At 44.7% G+C, this 22,771-nt stretch overlaps 1 protein-coding gene across 1 annotated transcript; it reads right to left on the minus strand.

Annotated features, from left to right (window-relative positions):
- Positions 1-94: 94 nt before the first annotated feature.
- Positions 95-19,917, minus strand: pear1 (platelet endothelial aggregation receptor 1). The gene is made up of 21 exons (XM_084471657.1): positions 19,813-19,917; positions 19,590-19,691; positions 19,367-19,467; positions 18,987-19,079; positions 16,549-16,795; positions 15,294-15,399; positions 14,907-15,043; positions 13,436-13,648; positions 12,580-12,754; positions 12,159-12,279; positions 11,418-11,581; positions 10,705-10,807; positions 10,255-10,407; positions 9,259-9,354; positions 7,364-7,489; positions 5,142-5,360; positions 4,099-4,208; positions 3,606-3,726; positions 3,310-3,372; positions 2,267-2,512; positions 95-1,284 (listed from the first exon to the last, which is right to left on the minus strand). The coding sequence occupies exons 1-21, from the start codon at positions 19,911-19,913 to the stop codon at positions 1,163-1,165; spliced, it is 2,919 nt and encodes a 972-aa protein (XP_084327783.1). The 5' UTR covers positions 19,914-19,917; the 3' UTR covers positions 95-1,162.
- Positions 19,918-22,771: the final 2,854 nt, after the last annotated feature.

Consider the following 22,771-nt stretch of genomic DNA (forward strand, 5'->3'; position numbering starts at 1 on the left):
CTAAATAAAGAAAATAAACTTTCCCATTGTTGTTATTGTACTTATTGATTAGTTAAGAAGGAGCAGGAAAACAAGTGAAAATGCTGTGGTTTTATTTACACTATATACAACACATTGCTTGGTTACAGTCACATATGAAATATTGACATAAGGAGCCCCAACGATCAGAAAGTCATTTTCTTTCAGAGCTCACATCAAGGCCTACATGTGATTAGAGGGAGGAGTCTTCATGGTCAACTCTGGGTCCAACAAGATGGTCTGGAGAGGCTGTGTTCCGAGACTTTATATTGACAGATGCTGCCATAATCATGTGTTGGATTAGGACTAGTATAATGTGGAAATGTCAATGATTAATAGACAATATTCATCATACAGGTGGCTAGAAGACTAGACTCCACTAGATATAAAGGGTGGACGTTCTCAAATAACTAATTGTTATTGATAATGAATAATAAGGGTGATGATTGACATCTTATTGGTAGCTCTGGACCTCAGGTCTCTCGCGGTAAAACAAGTACAATGTTCCTCCACAGGGGGTCACTGTTGATGAGTCGGTTCAAAAACACCGAGAAGGACTGCTTCTGCCGTCGTATTGTGGAAAAAAGCCCGGAGGTAACCCCCACTATCTGAATCCCCAATAACAATTTCTTTAACTCATTACCGTGGCAACAGCGAACAAGGTAACTAGTTGTCTTCATCACCATGGTGACGGCCTAGTGTATATATGAAGGTGCGGTACCATAGGGATGGCAGATGATCCGTAGTGTTTCGGCATATGTGAGCTTGCATTACGTGCACGGCCGTTGCTATTAGAAAAATATGTCCAGATATTTGTTCTTAGTGGATTTTTTAGGTACTTCTTCTGTGCTTATTACTTTTGAAACTCCTTTTTTTCAAACTACAATATAGATGATGTCCAGATGTGTAAAATCCTGTTGTTTCCACGTGAAGCCGGCAATGCATACGGTCACATAATATGACGGCTAAAACTTCCTGGTATGGTCCTCCTGGTCTCCTGGTTTAGTCCTGGTCTCCTGGTTTAGTCCTGTTCTCCTCATGGTCTCCTCCTGGTCTCCTCCTGGTTTAGTCCTGTTATCCTCATGGTCTCCTCCTGGTCTCCTCCTGGTCTTGTCCTGGTCTCCTCCTGGTCTCCTCCTGGTCGTCACCGGGGCGGCCTCCTACTGGGGGATGGGGGGTGGCGGACTGGGGGCAGGTCGTAGTGTCCGGGGATGTGACTGTTTACTGGGAGGTCATAGTGGCTATGGGTGTCTGGCTCTGGGTACTCTGGAATAACAAAAATATTACAAAAAAATATTTTACGGAATTGAAACCAAAGGAAGATAATTCCTGTTTTACCTCATCTACCTAATCAATTTTTGTAAATGTATGCTAATTCCAAATGTGATTTGTGCAACACATTCTGAAACCGTTGGGATAGAGGCAGCATAATGCTAGGATGGATGTGGAACATTCCAAAAACACCTGTTTGGAACATTCCACAAGTAAACGGGTCAATAAGTAACAGGTGATGCCTTCATGATAGGGTATAGACTAAAGGATTCCTCCGTTTACGAGCAGGGAGCATGGTCCTGATCGCCAAGAGCCAATCAGAAAGCTGAGCAGTCTAAGAATCTAGCGTGTGTGTCGTGGTGTGTTGGTGTGTGTGGGGTGTGTTTGTGTCTGGGGAGTATGTGGTGTGTGGGACAATCTAGACAACGTCTTTCTCAGGGACATCCCAGTTTATTTCTGCAAGAAGAGTCCTAAGCCACCGTCCTTGTGAATCATCCTGATCTGCCCTCAAAACCTGAGAAGTGGACGGACTAGTCCGGGGTTGGGGCTACTGTTTGCTGATTTCAAAAGTTAGTTTTCAGCAGGAGTGAGGCCAGACCAATCTTCATGGGGAAAGTGAAATGTGACTGACCAACCACGCCACATCAGGCCGGTCTCACGGGGGACATCAGCCCCCCCTCTGATCATGTCACGACAGCTTGGCATGCATTCATAGAGTGTATAAGTGGTGAACTGAACAGACGCGCCGTCCCGACACACAGTCCAAACCTGCAGTCTGAACAAGTCCCCCCTTGACACTGTGGCACAATATCGCAAAACGGAAAAAAAAAAAAAAAAAAGACCCAAGACTGTTGAAGTGGAATTCTTGCGTCAGGCGAGAACTGGAAAAACATCCAGCTTTCAAAGCTATAATTAGAGCCCTGAGTTCCTCGTGAGAGGGGTTAGAACCGATAATAAGAAGGACATTAGAACCCACCTGTCCAGCCGTGCTCCGTGTTCCTGCGTGAGGGGGCGGGGTCGAAGGGGGTGGGGTCGAAAGGGGCGGGGTCAAAGGGCGGCGGTCTGATGTCTCGCTGCACGGCGCCCTTCATCTCCATGTAGCTGCACTCGGGGGGTCCGGAGGGCTCCAGGGCGGGGAGGTCCTTGATGGTGGCGTACGGGTTCTCGCTGTTCAGAGAGCCGCTGCTGGCGCTCGCCACCTCCTTCAGCTCTGCACACACACCTACACACACACACCGGCACACACACACACCAACATACACACACACACCGGCACACACAACAACACACACACACCGGCACATACACACACCAACACACACACACACCGGCACACACAACAACACACACACACCAACACACACACACCGGCACACACACCAACACACACACACACACACACCAGCACATACACAGACACACACACACACACACACACACACACACAACAACACACACACACACACCTCACTGCTTAGAACAAGCATTTCACTGATTGGCTGTTGAAACAAACTGTTTACTGGCTCGCAACCATAACTACAGCCTTAGGGCGTTCAAAAGTAAAGGCCTGTATTTACTGTATTTAAAGTGTAAGTGAACCCCCTGTTTCAGCCTGAATTCCAACACTATGAATCAAAAGGAAAAAGCAGTTTTAGGAAAGTGGGGTGAGGTTTTATCCTTGATGGTTATGACCCACACCTACTTTCAGATACTTTTTGAATGTTTTTGTTATAATGAGTGATGTTGTAGATTAAATGTGCCACATACTGTAGTGTTACTACAGTATCTATCTAAGAAGCCTAGCAACATTGTGTACGTACAACGTCCACAAACTGGTTGGAAGAGACCAACAGAGACCAGCAAAAACATAAGATTCCACTTCAGTTTTTTTCTGAATTACACTCTTATAGATCATAGATCACATCTTGAAGATAATAAAATACAAACTAGGACATTTAAAATAAAAGAAGTTCACTGGCACTAGACTAGCTTTTCTTCTGTCTGTTTTGGACATACTACCTTTGTTGCAGTATTTTCCCAGACTTGTACTGTAGCTGTAGCTGCGATCGATTCCAAAAGCACCTGAAAGATGAAAACATATTTTGGAGTCACATTTTGATCAACTCAAAGGCAGAAATACGTAGAATCAATACCAAAACAGATTATTGGGCCCTACCAGGAAATAAAGATAATCAAACGTTATTTGTATTCCAAAAATCAAAATAATGTAAGGGTACAAAATTGTGTGTGTGTTTGTAGCTTGGTGTATGTGTGTGTGTATGTGTGTGTGTGTGTGTGTGTGTGTGTGGTTGTACCTGGGTGTGCGCGTGCTTCCTGGTGTTTCCAGTCGGCAGGAAGCGTTGCGTTGCTGTCAGCACCAAACAGGCTCCGCCCCTCTCTGTTCTTCACGCTGCACAAATGCTGCTGATTGGTGTTCTGAAAGTAACCATGACAACCCAAAAGCAACATATTATACACCATATTATAATATAAATTACCATATACTATAAATTAATACTACTACTACTACTACTACTGCTACTATTACTACTACTACTACAATATTATAGTATACATTACTAGCTTTCTATATTATAATATTAATTAGTATACTTATATACCATATACTGACTTATATATTACTACCACAAGCCTAATCTTTAACGAGGAGAAGCTCCTCCTCATCTCTAACGAGGAGAACCTCACCCTCATCTCTAACGAGGAGAAGCTCCTCCTCATCTCTAACGAGGAGAACCTCACCCTCATCTCTAACGAGGAGAACCTGGAGGACATGAAGGTGGGACTTGCCTTGATGCAGCGGTGGTGGTTGTTGGGCAGGTGGGGGAGTGGCGGGGGGTTCTGGCTGAGGGTGTGGTAGCTGGGGTTGGAGTAATAGCGGTGGTAGCTGTGGGGAACATCTGACAAACACAAAGCATCCAATCAGCCAATCAGGACGCAGAAGAGCTCAACCGATCAGGACACAGCACATCATCGCCAACTATCAGTTTGTCAGCCAGAACGCAGTTTTATATAATACTATTTATTTATATATATTTAAGCAATAGATCACGACAGGCTGCGGTATGTTCTCATTATACCACAGTTAAGGGGCGCTGCGCGTCGGGACCCCCTTAACTGTGGTATAATGAGCATATACCACTGACTGAAGTGATCTATTGCTTTTATAAAACGGTTACGTAAGTATGGCGAAATGAAAGTCATAGACACCCTCCATTTTGAAAAAGCGAGAAAGTCAGAAAAGCATTTTTTTTAACAAATACAAAAAAGTAGTCCCTCCTGGCTGCCTGCAAAGTGTACGGCAGTTGCTATGCAACACACAGTAGCATCCTTCAGAGAGAAGGCTAGGCTAGAGACGGTAGCTTGGTTCGCCGGCAATTTAGCCTACTATGGAGTTCACTCACCGTGTGCTTATTGCTTTACAACATTTCCATCCTCTTCATCGATCAACATGTTTTTAGGCTTCAGTGAACTATGCTATTGCTTTTATATATAAATAAACAACAGTTCAAGTTAGGCACGGAGTGATACTGAACTCTGTAAACTGAACGGGCGTCATAGCTGTGTGTATACGCTCAATATACAACAGTTGGGAACCAATCAGATCGCTTGATTTAAGCCACGTTTTATAAATATATATATATATATATTATGAAGGTTATATTATGGATGCTTGAAGTCCTCTGTTGTAGGTTTCAGGTACATTGATCCACCAGAGTCTACCCACCTCCCCCCAGAACACCGTGCCTGTACACTTCATCCTAGCCCCCTACCCCTACCTAGGGTGCAGTTCCCGGCACCCTACCTACCTACCGCCCACCTACCCCACCTACCTGGGACAGCATATTCAGAAGTGGTTGTGCGGCCAGTGGAGAAGGAGACGGTGGGGGTGTTGTTGTGTTTGGCCTTCTGCCTCCGTCGGTACAGCAGCAGCAGCGTCAGCAGCAGGACCACCAGGAGAACCAGGACCACGATGCCAGAGATGGCCCCCCACGACTCCCTCTCCACGGGGGGGACAGGAACCATCACACTCCCTGAGAACTCTACCATGACTGGACGAGAGAGAGGATCGCTGGGTAAGCTGAGCAAGTGTCAGGGTAAGGGTTAGAGTAGGGTATAGTACCCAGTAATAGGGTCAGGATAACAGTAGTGTATAGTACCCAGGGTTAGGGTTATGGTTACAGTATAGTACCCAGGGTTAGGGTTATGGTTACAGTACAGTAACCCAGGGTTAGGGTTATGGTTACAGTACAGTAACCCAGGGTTAGGGTTATGGTTACAGTATAGTACCCAGGGTTAGGGTTATGGTTACAGTATAGTACCCAGGGTTAGGGTTATGGTTACAGTACAGTAACCCAGGGTTAGGGTTATGGTTACAGTATAGTACCCAGGGTTAGGGTTATGGTTACAGTACAGTAACCCAGGGTTAGGGTTATGGTTACAGTATAGTACCCAGGGTTAGGGTTATGGTTACAGTATAGTACCCAGGGTTAGGGTTATGGTTACAGTATAGTACCCAGGGTTAGGGTTATGGTTACAGTACAGTAACCCAGGGTTAGGGTTATGGTTACAGTATAGTACCCAGGGTTAGGGTTATGGTTACAGTATAGTACCCAGGGTTAGGGTTATGGTTACAGTACAGTAACCCAGGGTTAGGGTTATGGTTACAGTATAGTACCCAGGGTTAGGGTTATGGTTACAGTACAGTAACCCAGGGTTAGGGTTATGGTTACAGTACAGTAACCCAGGGTTAGGGTTATGGTTACAGTATAGTACCCAGGGTTAGGGTTATGGTTACAGTATAGTACCCAGGGTTAGGGTTATGGTTACAGTATAGTACCCAGTGTTAGGGTTATGGTTACAGTACAGTAACCCAGGGTTAGGGTTATGGTTACAGTATAGTACCCAGGGTTAGGGTTATGGTTACAGTACAGTAACCCAGGGTTAGGGTTATGGTTACAGTACAGTAACCCAGGGTTAGGGTTATGGTTACAGTATAGTACCCAGGGTTAGGGTTATGGTTACAGTATAGTACCCAGGGTTAGGGTTATGGTTACAGTATAGTACCCAGGGTTAGGGTTATGGTTACAGTACAGTAACCCAGGGTTAGGGTTATGGTTACAGTACAGTAACCCAGGGTTAGGGTTATGGTTACAGTATAGTACCCAGGGTTAGGGTTATGGTTACAGTACAGTAACCCAGGGTTAGGGTTATGGTTACAGTATAGTACCCAGGGTTAGGGTTATGGTTACAGTACAGTAACCCAGGGTTAGGGTTATGGTTACAGTATAGTACCCAGGGTTAGGGTTATGGTTACAGTACAGTAACCCAGGGTTAGGGTTATGGTTACAGTATAGTACCCAGGGTTAGGGTTATGGTTACAGTACAGTAACCCAGGGTTAGGGTTATGGTTACAGTATAGTACCCAGGGTTAGGGTTATGGTTACAGTATAGTACCCAGGGTTAGGGTTACAGTACAGTAACCCAGGGTTAGGGTTATGGTTACAGTATAGTACCCAGGGTTAGGGTTATGGTTACAGTACAGTAACCCAGGGTTAGGGTTATGGTTACAGTATAGTACCCAGGGTTAGGGTTATGGTTACAGTATAGTACCCAGGGTTAGGGTTATGGTTACAGTACAGTAACCCAGGGTTAGGGTTATGGTTACAGTACAGTAACCCAGGGTTAGGGTTATGGTTACAGTACAGTAACCCAGGGTTAGGGTTATGGTTACAGTATAGTACCCAGGGTTAGGGTTATGGTTACAGTACAGTAACCCAGGGTTAGGGTTATGGTTACAGTATAGTACCCAGGGTTAGGGTTATGGTTACAGTACAGTAACCCAGGGTTAGGGTTATGGTTACAGTATAGTACCCAGGGTTAGGGTTATGGTTACAGTATAGTACCCATGGTTAGGGTTATGGTTACAGTATAGTACCCAGGGTTAGGGTTATGGTTACAGTATAGTACCCAGGGTTAGGGTTATGGTTACAGTATAGTACCCAGGGTTAGGGTTATGGTTACAGTACAGTACCCAGGGTTAGGGTTAGGCTACCTCGGTTGCAGTCCTCGTGGTCCTCAGCAGAACAGAGACATTCTCCTGTGAGGCGGTCGCAGCCGGAGCCGGCCGGACAGGAGCAGGTCTGGGAGCAGGACGGGCCGAACCGACCAGGACTGCAGGCTGCACACACAGTCATGTAGCATGTATTATATGGTAGTATGCACTGTTTAATGTGGTCTGTAATGTATAATGTAGTACTATAATGTATAATGTGGTATATCATTTAGTTTATAATGTAGAATGAAGTATTATAATGTAGAATGTAGTATATACTTAAGCAATAGATCACGACAGGCTGTGGTATACGCTCATTATACCACAGTTAAGGGGCGTTGTCCGTCCCGACGCGCAGCGGAGGGGCGGCGACCCCCTTCACTGTGGTATAATGACCGTATACCACTGACTGAAGTGATCTATTGCTTTTATAAAACGGTTACGTAAATATGGCGAAATGAAAGTCATAGACACCCTCAATTTTGAAAAAGCTAGAAAGTCGGAAAAGCATTTTTTTTAACGAATACAAAAAAGTAGTTCCTCCTGGCTGCCGGCAAAGTGTACGGCGGTTGCTATGCAACACACTATAGCGTCCTTCAGAGAGAAGGCTAGGCTAAAGACGGTAGCTTGGTTCGCCGGCAATTTAGCCTTCTATCGAGTTCACTCGAACTCGATAGTAGGCTAAATTGCCGACCGTGTGCCTATTGCTTTACAACATTTCCACCCTCTCCAGCAATCAACATGTTTTTTAGGCTTCAGTGAACTATGCTATCGCTTTTATATATACATAAACAACAGTTAGAGTTAGGCGCGGAGTGATACTGAACTCTGTAAACTGAACGGGCGTCATAGCTGTGTGTATACGCTCAATATACAACGGTTGGGAACCAATCAGATCGCTTGATTTAAGCCACCCGTTTTATAATGTATAGTATATAATGTAGAATGTAGTATATACTGTATAGTATATCATGTATAATGTAGTCTATATCCATATCCATTTATAATGAAGTGCATAGGGAGTATAGTATAAAAGGAAGTATATCATTTATTATGAAGTGCATAGGGAGTGTAGTATATAATGAAGTATATCATGTATAATGCAGTACATTAGGGAGTGTAGTACATAATGAAGTATATCATGTATAATGCAGTACATTGGGGAGTGTAGTATATAGTGTAGTATATAGGGAGTGTAGTATATATTGTAGTACATCATGTATAATGCAGTACATTAGGGAGTGTAGTACATAATGAAGTATATCATGTATAATGCAGTACATTAGGGAGTGTAGTATATAGTGTAGTATATAGGGAGTGTTAATATATTGTAGTATATCATGTATAATGCAGTACATTAGGGAGTGTAGTATATAATGAAGTATATCATGTATAATGCAGTACATTGGGGAGTGTATTATATAGTGTAGTATATAGGGAGTGTAGTATATATTGTAGTACATCATGTATAATGCAGTACATTAGGGAGTGTAGTAGATAGTGTAGTATATAGGGAGTGTTAATATATTGTAGTACATCATGTATAATGCAGTACATTAGGGAGTGTAGTATATAATGAAGTATATCATGTATAATGCAGTACATTGGGGAGTGTAGTAGATAGTGTAGTATATAGGGAGTGTTAATATATTGTAGTACATCATGTATAATGCAGTACATTAGGGAGTGTAGTATATAATGAAGTATATCATGTATAATGCAGTACATTGGGGAGTGTAGTATATAGTGTAGTATATAGGGAGTGTAGTATATATTGTAGTACATCATGTATAATGCAGTACATTAGGGAGTGTAGTAGATAGTGTAGTATATAGGGAGTGTTAATATATTGTAGTACATCATGTATAATGCAGTATATTATGGGCTGGTTTTACCCTCACAGTGGCCGTCCCGTGGGCTGCAGGAGGAGCTGTTAGAGCAGTCAGAGCAGCGCTCAGCGCACCGCAGCCCGTAGGAACCAGGCGGACAGGCTGGAGAACACAGTAGTATACTGTATACTGGTATATATACTATATACTAGAATACAACCATTTATTACTACCACAGTACTATATTATCATACTACCATCTTGATCTATCATACTACCATAGTAATGTATTATACTACCATAGTACTATATTATCATACTACCATCTTAATCTATTATACTACCATAGTACTATATTATCATACTACCATCTCGATCTATTATACTACCATAGTAATGTATTATACTACCATAGTACTATATTATCATACTACCTTCTCGATCTATTATACTACCATAGTACTATATTATCATACTACCATCTTAATCTATTATACTACCATAGTACTATATTATCATACTACCATCTCGATCTATTATACTACCATAGTAATGTATTATACTACCATAGTACTATATTATCATACTACCATCTTAATCTATTATACTACCATAGTACTATATTATCATACTACCATAGTAAGAAATTTCTGATATATACCATATATATATACCATATATTAATATGGTAGTATGATAATGATATGGTATCAACATACCGGTGCTATCATAATATATATGTCTATATACATGTATATATATATATGTTTTTATGTGTACATGTATGTATATATATATATATATATATATATATATATATATATATATATGTGTGTGTTTTTATGTACCTTGATCACAGAGCGGACCGGTGTATCCGGGCGGACAGTCACACTCCCCGGTCACATGATCACAGTGGTACGACTGACCACAAGACGGACAGGGAGTACTGCACTGGTCGCCATGCCAACCAGCACTGCATCCTAATAGGAGGAGAGAGACACCATCAGCATAAACACACACAGGTGTAAGTCCAGCTGCCTAGGAGTCCGTCTCATCACTTACTCTTCTCACAGGCGGGTCCCCAGTACCCATGGCGACAAACACAGGCGCCCGTCTCCGGGTGGCAGCGGTCGCCATGGGGACAGTGTTGAGAGCAGCTGTGGTTGCAGTGGGGCCCCCACTGGCCCTCCATACACGCCTCACTACAGCGGGCCCCTGACAAAGAGCACAATAATCACAATAATAATTACTATACTGTAATACGATATTATTAAATATAATGTTATAACTAGCCCAAATAACCATGATAACTAGGGTAAGTTACCAGGGCAACTAGGGTGAGCCAACATGGTAGAGACAGTAACCATAATAACCAGGAGCCTTGGCTCTTCCCCTTACAATTTCTCCAGTGCTATCTTGTTAATGAACCTTATACATCTACAGCATTTATAATCACCAACAACTCAGCTTCATGAGCAATTTCTTAAGAACCTGAACAAGGTTGACTCTTACCCCCCCACCCTGGCAGACAGCGACACTCTCCACTGGTCGCCTGGCAACCATTGGCGTGGATACAGTCACATTTCTTCTGGCAGCCCGGTCCAAACATGCCCATCTGAACGACACACAGGAGCTCACACTCAAATACACACCAACACACATGAGGACCTGAACCATATCTCTAACTAGCTGGATCAGATCCACCTCTCTAACTAACTGGATCTGAACCATACCTCTAACTAGCTGGGTCTGAACGATACCTCTAACTAGCTGGGTCTGAACGATACCTCTAACTAGCTGGATCTGAACCACCTCTCTAACTAGAGATATGATCCTAACCACCTCTCTAACTAGTATGGATCCTAACCACCTCTCTAACTAGAGATATGATCCTAACCACCTCTCTAACTAGAGATATGATCCTAACCACCTCTCTAACTAGAGATATGATCCTACCCACCTCTCTAACTAGAGATATGATCCTACCCACCTCTCTAACTAGAGATATGATCCTAACCACCTCTCTAACTAGAGATATGATCCTAACCACCTCTCTAACTAGAGATATGATCCTACCCACCTCTCTAACTAGAGATATGATCCTACCCACCTCTTTAACTAGAGATATGATCCTACCCACCTCTCTAACTAGAGATATGATCCTAACCACCTCTCTAACTAGAGATAGACAGATAGAGATAATAGAGACAGAGCGGGGGACTCACAGGACAGGGCTTGTCACACAGAGCCCCCTGCCAGCCCGCCCTGCAGCTGCAGCCGCCGTCCGCAGGGCTGCACTGGGCCCCGTTAGCACAGAGACAGGTCCTGTTACAGCCGGGGCCCCAGGAGCCCCTCGCACAGGGCGCCGAGCAGTCCTCCCCCCGCCAGCCTGCACACAGACAGGGAGACAGACGGGTGGAGACGGGAGACAGACAGGTAGAGAGACAGGAGAAAGACAGAGAGACACGCAGACAGGTAGAGGGACAGACAGGTAGAGAGACAGACAGGTAGAGAGACAGGAGAAAGACAGAGGGAGAGACAGAGAGACATGCAGACAGTTAGAGGGACAGACAGGTAGAGAGACAGACAGGTAGAGAGACAGGAGACAGACAGAGGGAGACACAGGAGACAGACAGAGGGATAGACCGAGGGAGACAGACAGGAGACAGACAGGTAGAGAGACCGGAAACAGACAGCGGAAGAGAGAGAGAGAGAGAGACAGACAGGTAGAGAGACAGGAAACAGACAGAGGGAGAGACAGTAAGACATACAGACAGGTGGAGAGAAAGACAGACAGACAATTAGAGAGACAGAGAGAGAAACAGAAATGAGTTATTGGTAAAACCTGACCTTTTATTACCCCGTTGACAGCGTTCTTTGATGGATTACGTACTGGCTATATCTGTAATCTGATTGTCGGTTTAACTGCCCTGTGGTCTCATTGGTTATGTTTTGGTTGAACTCACCTTCCTTGCAGAAACACGTGCCGTCCAGGTGGGAGCAGTCCACGGCGTTGAGGCAGGAACATTCCAGAGAGCAGGCCTTCCCGTAGGCTCCGCTCTTACAGGGGTTCTCACAGTGGGACCCCTGCGGGGACACACAGGCACGCAGACCTCAGACACAGCCGGCCCCTCACAGAGAGCCTCACTATCGCTGGTCAGATGTGACTGTGGGCGGGGACTCATAGAAACATTAGTGTTGAGTTATGAGTCTGTGAGCCTTAATTGCATCCTTATTTTCATTATTTGAGCGGGGGGGGGGGGATTCTCATTCTCGCTGTTTAAACAACAGCATTCTAGTTCTTGTTTGGGCCGGGCTGCAGATATGTGGTGAAATTCACGGTTTGTATGCTTTGGGCTTCAAATGCAAACCGTCAGCACTTCTTACCGTGAACCCTGGGGGGCATTCGCAGGTTCCCGTCGCGCCGTCACACACACCTTTGTTTACACACAAACAAGGCTCCAGGCAACCGTTGCCGTAGAATCCATGAGCGCAGGTCTCGTTGCAGTACAGGCCCGCCCAGCCTGGCTGGCATGTGCATTCGCCTTTCATTGGATGGCAGCTGGCCAATCAAAACACAGGCGCACACTGGTTACATGATTGAGGAAGCGTTTGAACAACTATGGATATTATTCTTATGACGTCATCATCATACTGAACGAGGCGACCTCTAATTAAGACCCCGTGCCATCCCAGTACTTTAGTGTGTACAACATGAGTGTATGTCGTACCACTGTATTGCCGGTGTGTGTGCTACCAGAGTATGTGTAGTACCAGAGTGTGTAGTACCAGTGATTTTACTGAATGGCAGACACCAGTCCTTTCACAGTGTGAACTTCCAGGGTGTGTATAAGCTAAATGTGTGGTACCAGAGTGTGTAGTACCAGAGTGTGTAGTACCAGAGTGTGTAGTACCAGAGTGTGTAGTACCAGAGTGTCTTACCTGAGTGTGTAGTACCAGAGTGTGTAGTACCAGAGTGTGTAGTACCTGAGTGTGTAATACCAGAGTGTGTAGTACCAGAGTGTCTTACCTGAGTGTGTAGTACCAGAGTGTCTTACCTGAGTGTGTAGTACCAGAGTGTCTTACCTGAGTGTGTAGTACCAGAGTGTCTTACCTGAGTGTGTAGTACCAGAGTGTCTTACCTGAGTGTGTAGTACCAGAGTGTGTAGTACCAGAGTGTCTTACCAAAGTGTGTAGTACCAGAGTGTGTAGTACCAGAGTGTGTAGTACCAGAGAGTCTTACCTGAGTGTGTGCTCCTTCTGGCAGAGACAGGTGCCCTCACAGTGGAAGCCAAAGGTCCCGCGTGGACACATGGGTTCCCCGCACTGGGGCCCTCGGAACCCGGGCTCACACAGACAGCCGCCATCGATGTTGTAGCATCGCGCGCCGTTCGCACACGCACACACACCTTTACAGTCGAGACCGTATGTACCTGCCGCACACTCCTCACTGCACCTGCAACACACATGACACACAATGGATGAGGGATACCGCACACACACACACACACACACACACACACACACACACACACACACACACACACACACACACACACACACACACACACACACACACACACTGTGAGAAGGTGGGGGCAGAAGGTTAACCCAGCCTTGGCCAGGGAAGTTCCCCTTGTGATTGGTATGGCCCAATCAGTCCACCTGGGACTGATTGGCTTATTTAAGGGGAGTCTCATTTTGTGGCTGGGGGAAGGTGCTGGCTTGACGAGAGGCCAGTACTAGAGCACATGGTATAATTTGTTAGGCTAGGCTAGGCTAGGCTATGCTAGGCTGATTGCTGCTGATTGATGCAACCCGTCGTTTCTTTTTAGAACATTGTTTTATTTTTGTAACTAATGGATTTATTTTTGTTTATTTATTTTTGGACCTTGGTTTTGGAGTAAATAAAACTTCACCTTTTTGTCCTAACACCAGTGCCCTCATTTTTGGCCCACACTCTCAAACCTGGCTGTCGTTTTCCACTTTTCTTTACCATCATCCAGCCGCTCACGGGCCGCCTTTCTCTCACACACACACACACACACACACACACATGCAGCTACTCACACACACACACACACACACACACACACACACACACACACACACACACACACACACACACACACACACACCCTGTGTGGCTGGGAAACTACCCCCTTACCTTAGCTCCCTGTTAAAATATAAATCTATATGCCATTATACTAGTGTCTCATCTCCCTCGAGAGCCCCTTTAGATCTGACCCTGGGAAAATATCTTTCAGTTTTTTTGCCCCCGCAAAAATGGAACAAACTGCAGGATAGTCTAAAATTGAAACTATTTGTATCAGTTGATCATTTCAAGTGTTTTTTAGATGGTACCATTACGGTACAGTGCTCTTATTTTAATTAGCTATTGCCTGATTTGTTTATTTATTTTATTTTTACTTTTATTTACATTTTGATTGTATTTGCTTCCTATTTGTATTCTGTATTTTGTATCTCCTTGACTTTTGTGAAGACTTTTGTCTTTTTCCCCTGAATAAACAAACAATACTACACACACACACACACACGTTAATATGCAGGCACACACACACAAACACACACAGACAGAACAACACGTAAACACACGCACACACACACACACACACACACACACACACACACACACACACACACACACACACACACACACACACACACACACACCACTAGAACACAGCCCTTACCTGGCTCCAGTGTAGCCCTCAGAGCAGCGGCAGGCTCCGGTCTCGGGGTCACATTGTCCCCCATTGTAACACACACAGTCCTTCAGGCAGTTAGGGCCCCACAATCCCTGGGGACACCGCTCTGTGCACACCGCACCCTGAACACACACACAGATGCACATACACACACGTCACACAATACACGCAGTGACGTACACAGTACCAGAGACACACCTTTGCCTGTGTGTATGTGTGTTTGTGTGTGTATGTGTGTATGTTTGAATGGTGTGTGTAGTTCTTGATGAATCCCCAGGGAGATTGTTAAAACCAGTAGAGATGTGACCGTACCATCCATCCATCTTTGTGTGTGTGTGTGTGTGTGTAACACAAGTAGCGACTTGAGCCTACCCTCCATCCGGGGGGACAGGTACAGACCCCCGTCCCCTTGCAGATCCCCCCGTTCTGACAGGCACAGCGCAGGGCACAGCGGCCCCTGGGGCAGGCCTGCTCACAGCTGGAACAACCACAAAGTGTCAACCTGGTCCTCATTCAACGTTAATATATTCATGAACATCATGTCCTCATAAACACAGCATGTTACTATAATGTCATCATGAACATCATGTTATTAGAATGTCCTCATAAACACAGCATGTTAATATAATGTCCTCATGAACATGATGTTATCACAATGTCCTCATAAACACAGCATGTTAATATTATGTCCTCATGAACATGTTATCAGAATGTCCTCATAAACACAGCATGTTAATATAATGTCCTCATAAACATGATGTTATCAGAATGTCCTCATGAACACAGCATGTTAATATAATGTCCTCATGAACATCATGTTATCAGAATGTCTTCATAAACACAGCATGTTAATATAATGTCCTCATGAACATCATGTTATCAGAATGTCCTCATGAACATAGCATGTTAATATAATGTCCTCATGAACATCATGTTATCAGAATGTCTTCATAAACACAGCATGTTAATATAATGTCCTCATGAACATCATGTTATCATAATGTCCTCATAAACACAGCATGTTAATATAATGTCCTCATGAACATCATGTTATCACAATGTCCTCAGCAACACAGCATGTTAATATAATGTCCTCATGAATATCATGTTATCATAATGTCCTCATAAACACAGCATGTTAATATAATGTCCTCATGAACATCATGTTATCACAATGTCCTCAAAATATCATGTCAATATAATGGACCCATAAACATAATGTAAGTTTCATGTATTCATACAATATCTCCACTATAAAAATAATATATCCAGAATCATAATTGTAATATTTATATTGTTCAGTGTAAAGCAGTTATTGACTAAGGTGAGGTGTACTCAGTATTCCCCTGTTGCCATAGTTACAAGGGTTAAGCAGTTTATTAGGCTGATGGTGTTGCTTTGGTAACTAGGTTAAAGGTTTGATGAGGTGGTTGTCATGGGGAGGTGGTTACCAGTGCACTGTCAAGGGGGTATGTTCACGGGAGATGTGTGGCTCCAGACCACTGCCAGTGGATTTGCTTTAGTAACTAGGGTAAAGCTGTTGCTAAGCTTGCCAGGATGAAGGTGTTGCTATGGTAACTAGGGTAAAGCTGTTGCTATGGCAATCAGGTGAAGGTGTACTACTCACTATGTTCCGGTGAAGCCGTCCCGACAGACACACTCTCCGGTGGCTTTGTCACAGGACCCTCCATCTCCACACAAGCACCTGTGCAGGCAGCCCTGACCGTAGGACCCGAGCGGGCAGGGGTCCTCACAGTTGCGTCCAATGAACCCTGGAGGGCAGTGGCATGACCCGGACCCGGGCTCACAGAGGGCCTGGTTCTCACAGCTACACAGCCGGCCACACCCAGGGCCCCAGTGACGCCGATCACAGTCTGAAACAAACACACACACACACACACACATACACACACACACTCTTAAATACAACAACAGTCCTAAAAACACAACCCTGCTACCCTACATCCCTCCTAAACACACAGACTTTTAGACAAGTAAACACACACAGACACACACACAGACACACACACAGACACACACACACACACTCTCTTCAACACAGCGTGTTAGAGGACTGCGGGGGTGTGAGCTTGGGGAGCAGACGGTTTGGATCTCTCAGCAGAAGGGCGATGTCGGGCCAACAGGATCGGTCATGGCTTCCTGCTATGTGAATGTGCACAGCGTCACGGGCTGTGAATCTTCACTTCAGCGTCAGGTCCCGGGCTAACGGGAATGTGTCCGGGGGTTTGCACAGTGTGGAGCCACAGCCACCGGTCTGCCCACCCAGGAACGGTCACAGCTTGCAGGAAAACAAGCGTTCATTGGAGGGAGGCGACCAGGACGTTTGGCGGCGGGCTGCTGCGTGCCGGGTCTCTAGACGTTCTGCTGAGTGTGTTCTCATAACAAGAGAGTAATAACATGTCACCTAGGACGCTTCTGTTTACAGGCCGCGTTACCCAGCATGCAGCGGGCTGATTATGACAGCCATGTTTTGAGTGTTTTGGACTCTTTGGTCCAGGACTGGAGGTTGGTTCTCCATCTTTTATGTTACCTCATTAATCACACACAAATGATTCTACTCTACTCTATTCTACCTTACCCTACTCTACTCTACTGCACACTACGCTAGTGTACTGTACCCTACTCTACTGTACCCTATGCTACTCAACAGTACTCCACTGTACTGTACTCTACACTACAATACTCTACTCTAATGTACTGTACCCTACGCTCCTATACTCTATTGTACTGTACTTCACTCTACAATACTGTATTCTACTATACTGTACCCTATGCTCCTATACTCTACTGTACTCTATGCTACAATACTGTACTCTACTGTACTGTACCCCACTGTACTCTATGCTACTCTTATGTACTCTACTGTACTGTACCCTAAGCTAGTCTACTTTACTCTACTGTACCCTACGCTACTCTGATTCTTTCTATTATATATATATATATATATATATATTCTATTCTACTCTACTTAACTATATTCTGTTTAGCTATGGTTGGTATGATAGGAGATATGGTAGCAGATGTGGTATTCTGCAGGCTGGTATGAGCTATGGTAGGAGGTGTGGTATTCTGCAGGCTGGTATGAGCTATGGTAGCAGATGTGGTATTCTCTAGGATGGAAGGATAGGTGGTGTGCTGCAGGACAGTAGGAGATGTGGTAGTCTGTAGGCTGGCTACTTTAGGAGTCGGCGGTTCTTCACTGAGATGATGAGGAACGCCACAGATATGATGGGAACATTCCTCTCTCTCCCAAGAGACACACACTCACAAAAACGCACGCACACACACACACACACACACACACACACACACACACACACACACACACACACACACACACACACACACACACACACACACACACACACACAGCAAGCAGCATATTGCCTTAAAGGGCTGCGTAAGAGAGGGGCTCATATTATTAAATTATAATAAACTATAATTATTATATATAATTAAAAACTATTGTTATAATGAATTTATTAAAATTTAGTTTATATGTAGTTAACAAAATATGGAGATGGAGGGAATAGAGAGGAGGAGAGAGAGGTGAGAGAGAGAGGTGAGAGAGAGAGAGGTGAGAGAGGGTCGAAAAGGGAGGGGGGGAGAGAAAGTTGGGGGAGGGACTGAGGAATAGCAGAAAGAAAAACATGCTAGGTTTGGGGGAGTGGGGAAGTGGGAGGGGGGGAGTAGGGTAACATTTTCCATTTCCTCTGGTCGTGGCTCTGTCACCGACTGGAGACAAAATGGAGAACAGACTCTATACCCAGCCCCACTCGCACACAGAAACTAGGCTGCCAGCCACGCTCTTACTCTGAAACTAGCCTGCCAGCCACGTTCTTACTCTGAAAGTAGCCTGCCAGCCATAGTTTTTCTTTTTGATCGCATTTGAAGAAAATTAAATCAGTGTCATTGTGTGTGTGTGTGTCTGTGCGTGTGCGTGCATGTGTGCGTGCATGTGTGCGTGCATGTGTGAATCAAGTTTGTATCAAGCCTGGCAGATCAAGACACACAGAATGGTAGACAAACAGACAGGTGTCTCACCACTAGAGCAGTCTTCTCCTCTCCATCCTTTTTCACACTGGCAGAGGTCTGGAGCCCCACACCTCCCGTGAACACACTCCTTAGCACAGCGCGCTGGAACACACACACATCCAGTCACCACAACAACCACCTCACTGCAACAACCTCATAACCACGACAACCACCTCACCACAAAAAACGCGTCAGTCGGAAAAAAACACCTCTGCCCCAAAATCCCATCACCGAGACGAACACATCACCGTGACGACCACATCACCAGATCCTCACGAAGAACGCATCACAATATCAACAACCTGATGGGAATCAATTATGATAACCGACACTAAAGTGTGTACATTAATAACAGAAACACAACATTAACGTATAAATATAATACTTACGGACACATTTGTCTCTGCTCTCGTAGTATGCTGGGCAGCACTGGTACCTCCGGCGGTACTCTGTCTTCACGGCCTGCCGATAGGCTGTCTTATAGGTGATCCTGACACACACACACACACACACACACACACACACACACACACACACACACACACACACACACAGGTCAATCTTGGTTCCGGCCAGCAACGGGAAGTGTGTGAGAAGAGGGGGTGGGGCTACCTGTGTCGAGGGCAGCGATAGGCCGATCGGTGGTCGTAGCAGGGCTCCTCTGACACCTGGTCGTATGGCTGCAGGTAGGACTCCTTCACCGAGGTGGTGAAGCTGGGACAGAGCATCGTCTGGTTACTATTCATGTTTATATATACTTGATTTATTGTGTGTGATGTAGTGCTCGACTCGTAAGGGTGAGGGTTGGGCTTAGGGTTAGGGAGTCGGGCCTCACCTCTCCCATACGCTGCACACATTGGGGTCTCTGGGATTCAGAGACCAACTGAGACCGCTGAGCAGGAGGAGAAGGAGGGCACAGCACGGCAGCGTCAGCATGGTCCTAGAGAGAGGTCATACGGGGTTAAGGCCAAACATAACCCCTGACCCTGACCCACAAACACTGGTTAACGTCGAGAGCAGAGCCCTAGAGCTAGACAGCTTCAGTCCCGTTATTCTCATTGCATCTCTTGTCATAAAGAGGCATCCTGATGTAGTCAACATTATTACTATTGAGTATTTAGAGGTTGTAAACAAGTTAGTTAACAGAGGGGCCAATTCCAAAAACTAGGATCGTTATCCATTAGCGTCCAAGTTGTACTCCACACGCTTCAAGACACACCGCTACAGAAACTACTGCATGACTCTGACAGCAATGACACTAAGAGCTAACATACTATGCGTAATTATCCTAAGCTACCCAGACTAAGTTGGCTCCCTTACATCTGTAAGTGATTGGCCCAGGGAAGTCCTTCACAGAGGAACAAACATCAATCTTCATATTAACATCACATCATCATCATATTAACATAACATCATATATCCCTGAATCTGCAAGTTCTCATCTTGGTCCTGTAGCTCAAATGTCACATTGTGGTCTGTTTCCTACACACACACACACACACACACACACACACACACTCACTAACGTGCACACACACACACACACACACACACGTGCGCGCACATGCACACGCACACGCGCGCACGCACACACACACACACACACACACACACACACGCGCGCACATGCACACATGCACACGTGCGCACGCACACACACACACACACACACACACACACACACACACACACACACACACACACACACACACACACACACACACACACACCACAGTCCTCTAGTATGCTAGTATGCTGCAGGGGGACACCACAACAACAAGTCTTAACGATCTCTGGAGCTCGTTAGGAACTCTGTGTGGATTTTTCATTAGCTCTTTAATTGGTCTTAGTTAGAAAACACGTGATGCAAACTCTACATCTCTGGGTTTGAAGAAAAACAAGGGTTGCATGAAGGGTGCATTATGTACATTTCGCTGAATTTTCATGAAGCTCAGCTCATGTGAGCTTCAGTGAGGTCGTTCCTATTTGTCTCAATGACTTTTTGACTCGTGTCCCTAAGTCCCGCCCATCAAGCCTCGCTCAATTTTCTCTGGCAACATTTACGTGCCCCAGCACGCCTTGAGACTTCTTATCCTTCCTCCATGGAATGAGCTCCGGCCTTTGCCGTCTGTATCATGTAAGCCTTGAAGCAGAATGGGAGTCTTGCTGTCTCTAATGCCAGCCAGTTAAACGGTTCTTTTGTATACATGATTGCTCTAGATTCAGAATCAGTGCGTCAATCAAAGCTCATTAGAATAATTTATTTTTTTCCTGTCACTCAGAGTAAAGGACTTGAATTGCGCATCAGAAGAGCTTTAATAACTATAATAAATGTTAAGTTATTAAATATTGTGGTTGATATATTTCTAGAAATCCCTGTGACAGCTGAATCACAGCTCTTGATGCCCCTGACAGACAAAACATCTACACATTGATGTGAGTTTCAAAGCATGAGCAGTGACCAGGACATCAGGGAAGCTAGCAGAACCCTGCATCCCCACCCAGTACCGGACTGAGCGGCACGGCTAATGCTGCGAGCGGCCGGGCTAAGGGTGCTATCATTATGGCTAGCAGTATTAGCTGCAGGGTAAGCGGGGTTAGCTAGCGTTGCTCAGGGGCAGATGAGGGCCCAAAAGGGGTCCCTAGCTCCTCCCCTGTGGAGACCTTCTTCTATCAGAACAGCTCTATAGAAACACATCCCCTATAGACCCTGATCTCTTTACGTCATTATATAGATGACTTTCAAGTCAAGTCATCATTAGGATTACATGTCACGCATGGTGTTTCCTTCATCAGGCAGGGTGTGCGTTTGTGTATGTCTATCATTTATCCAATCAGGATGAATCACGCTTCAACAGAACTACATTTAGGTAACACACTAATAATATACAAAAAATATAATTTTCAGACGATTTTAAATGTAACTTTCTCACTTTTATTGCTACGTTTGAACAACTGTACGTTGATATAATTTTGATGACAACTCAAATTTAATTGAGAACATACTTTGAATGTAACTTTGAATATAGTCTTCACAACTGAATAATATTTCATATTTCAATAGAACTGAAAATGATTTATTTCGGACAGTTTGACAGATCGTATACGTTTATAGAGCTCACACTCGCCTAGTTATCTTTCTTTCTTTTGATTCATTCTCTCTGGCTCTTTGTTTGTTGGTTTGTTTCTCTCTCTGTGGTTTGGTGCCTCTCTCTCTCTCTCTCTCTCTCTCTCTCTCTCTCTCTCTCTCTCTCTCTCTCTCTCTCTCTCTCTCTCTCTCTCTCTCTCTCTCTCTCTCTCTCTCTCTCTCTCTCTCTCTCCCAATCTGGTTGAGTGTCTGTCTCTGTGGTGGCAGCTCAAGGAGAAACTCTGACTCATTCTCTGGAAGAGAAAGTAGAAAAACATATTGAGTGTCCCAGGGGAGGGGGGAGGAGGGGGTTACGAGTCTGCTGCTGGACTGTGTGTGTATGTGTGTGTGTGTGTGTGTGTGTGTGTGTGTGTGTGTGTGTGTGAGAGAGATTCAAAGTAAATAGAGTGAACTGAGTTTTAATTAGTTTTAATTAAAGTTGAAAAGAGAGTTAAAAATAGATTTAATGTCACATTGATCAAATAAGAGACCAACAAGAAGTAAGACTTCATTCGATTTAAAGATTTTAGTTTCTGGTCGTAGCTGTGCTTATATACAGTATATATGGTTTAAAATCTCTGTTGTTATACTCTCGTTGTAACTCTACGGTTGTAACTCTCTGGTTGTAATTCTGGTTGTAACTCTGGTTGTAATTCTGGTTGTAATT

This window comes from Micromesistius poutassou, assembly GCF_964030765.1.
Source record: "Micromesistius poutassou genome assembly, chromosome: 8".
NCBI lineage: Eukaryota > Metazoa > Chordata > Actinopteri > Gadiformes > Gadidae > Micromesistius > Micromesistius poutassou.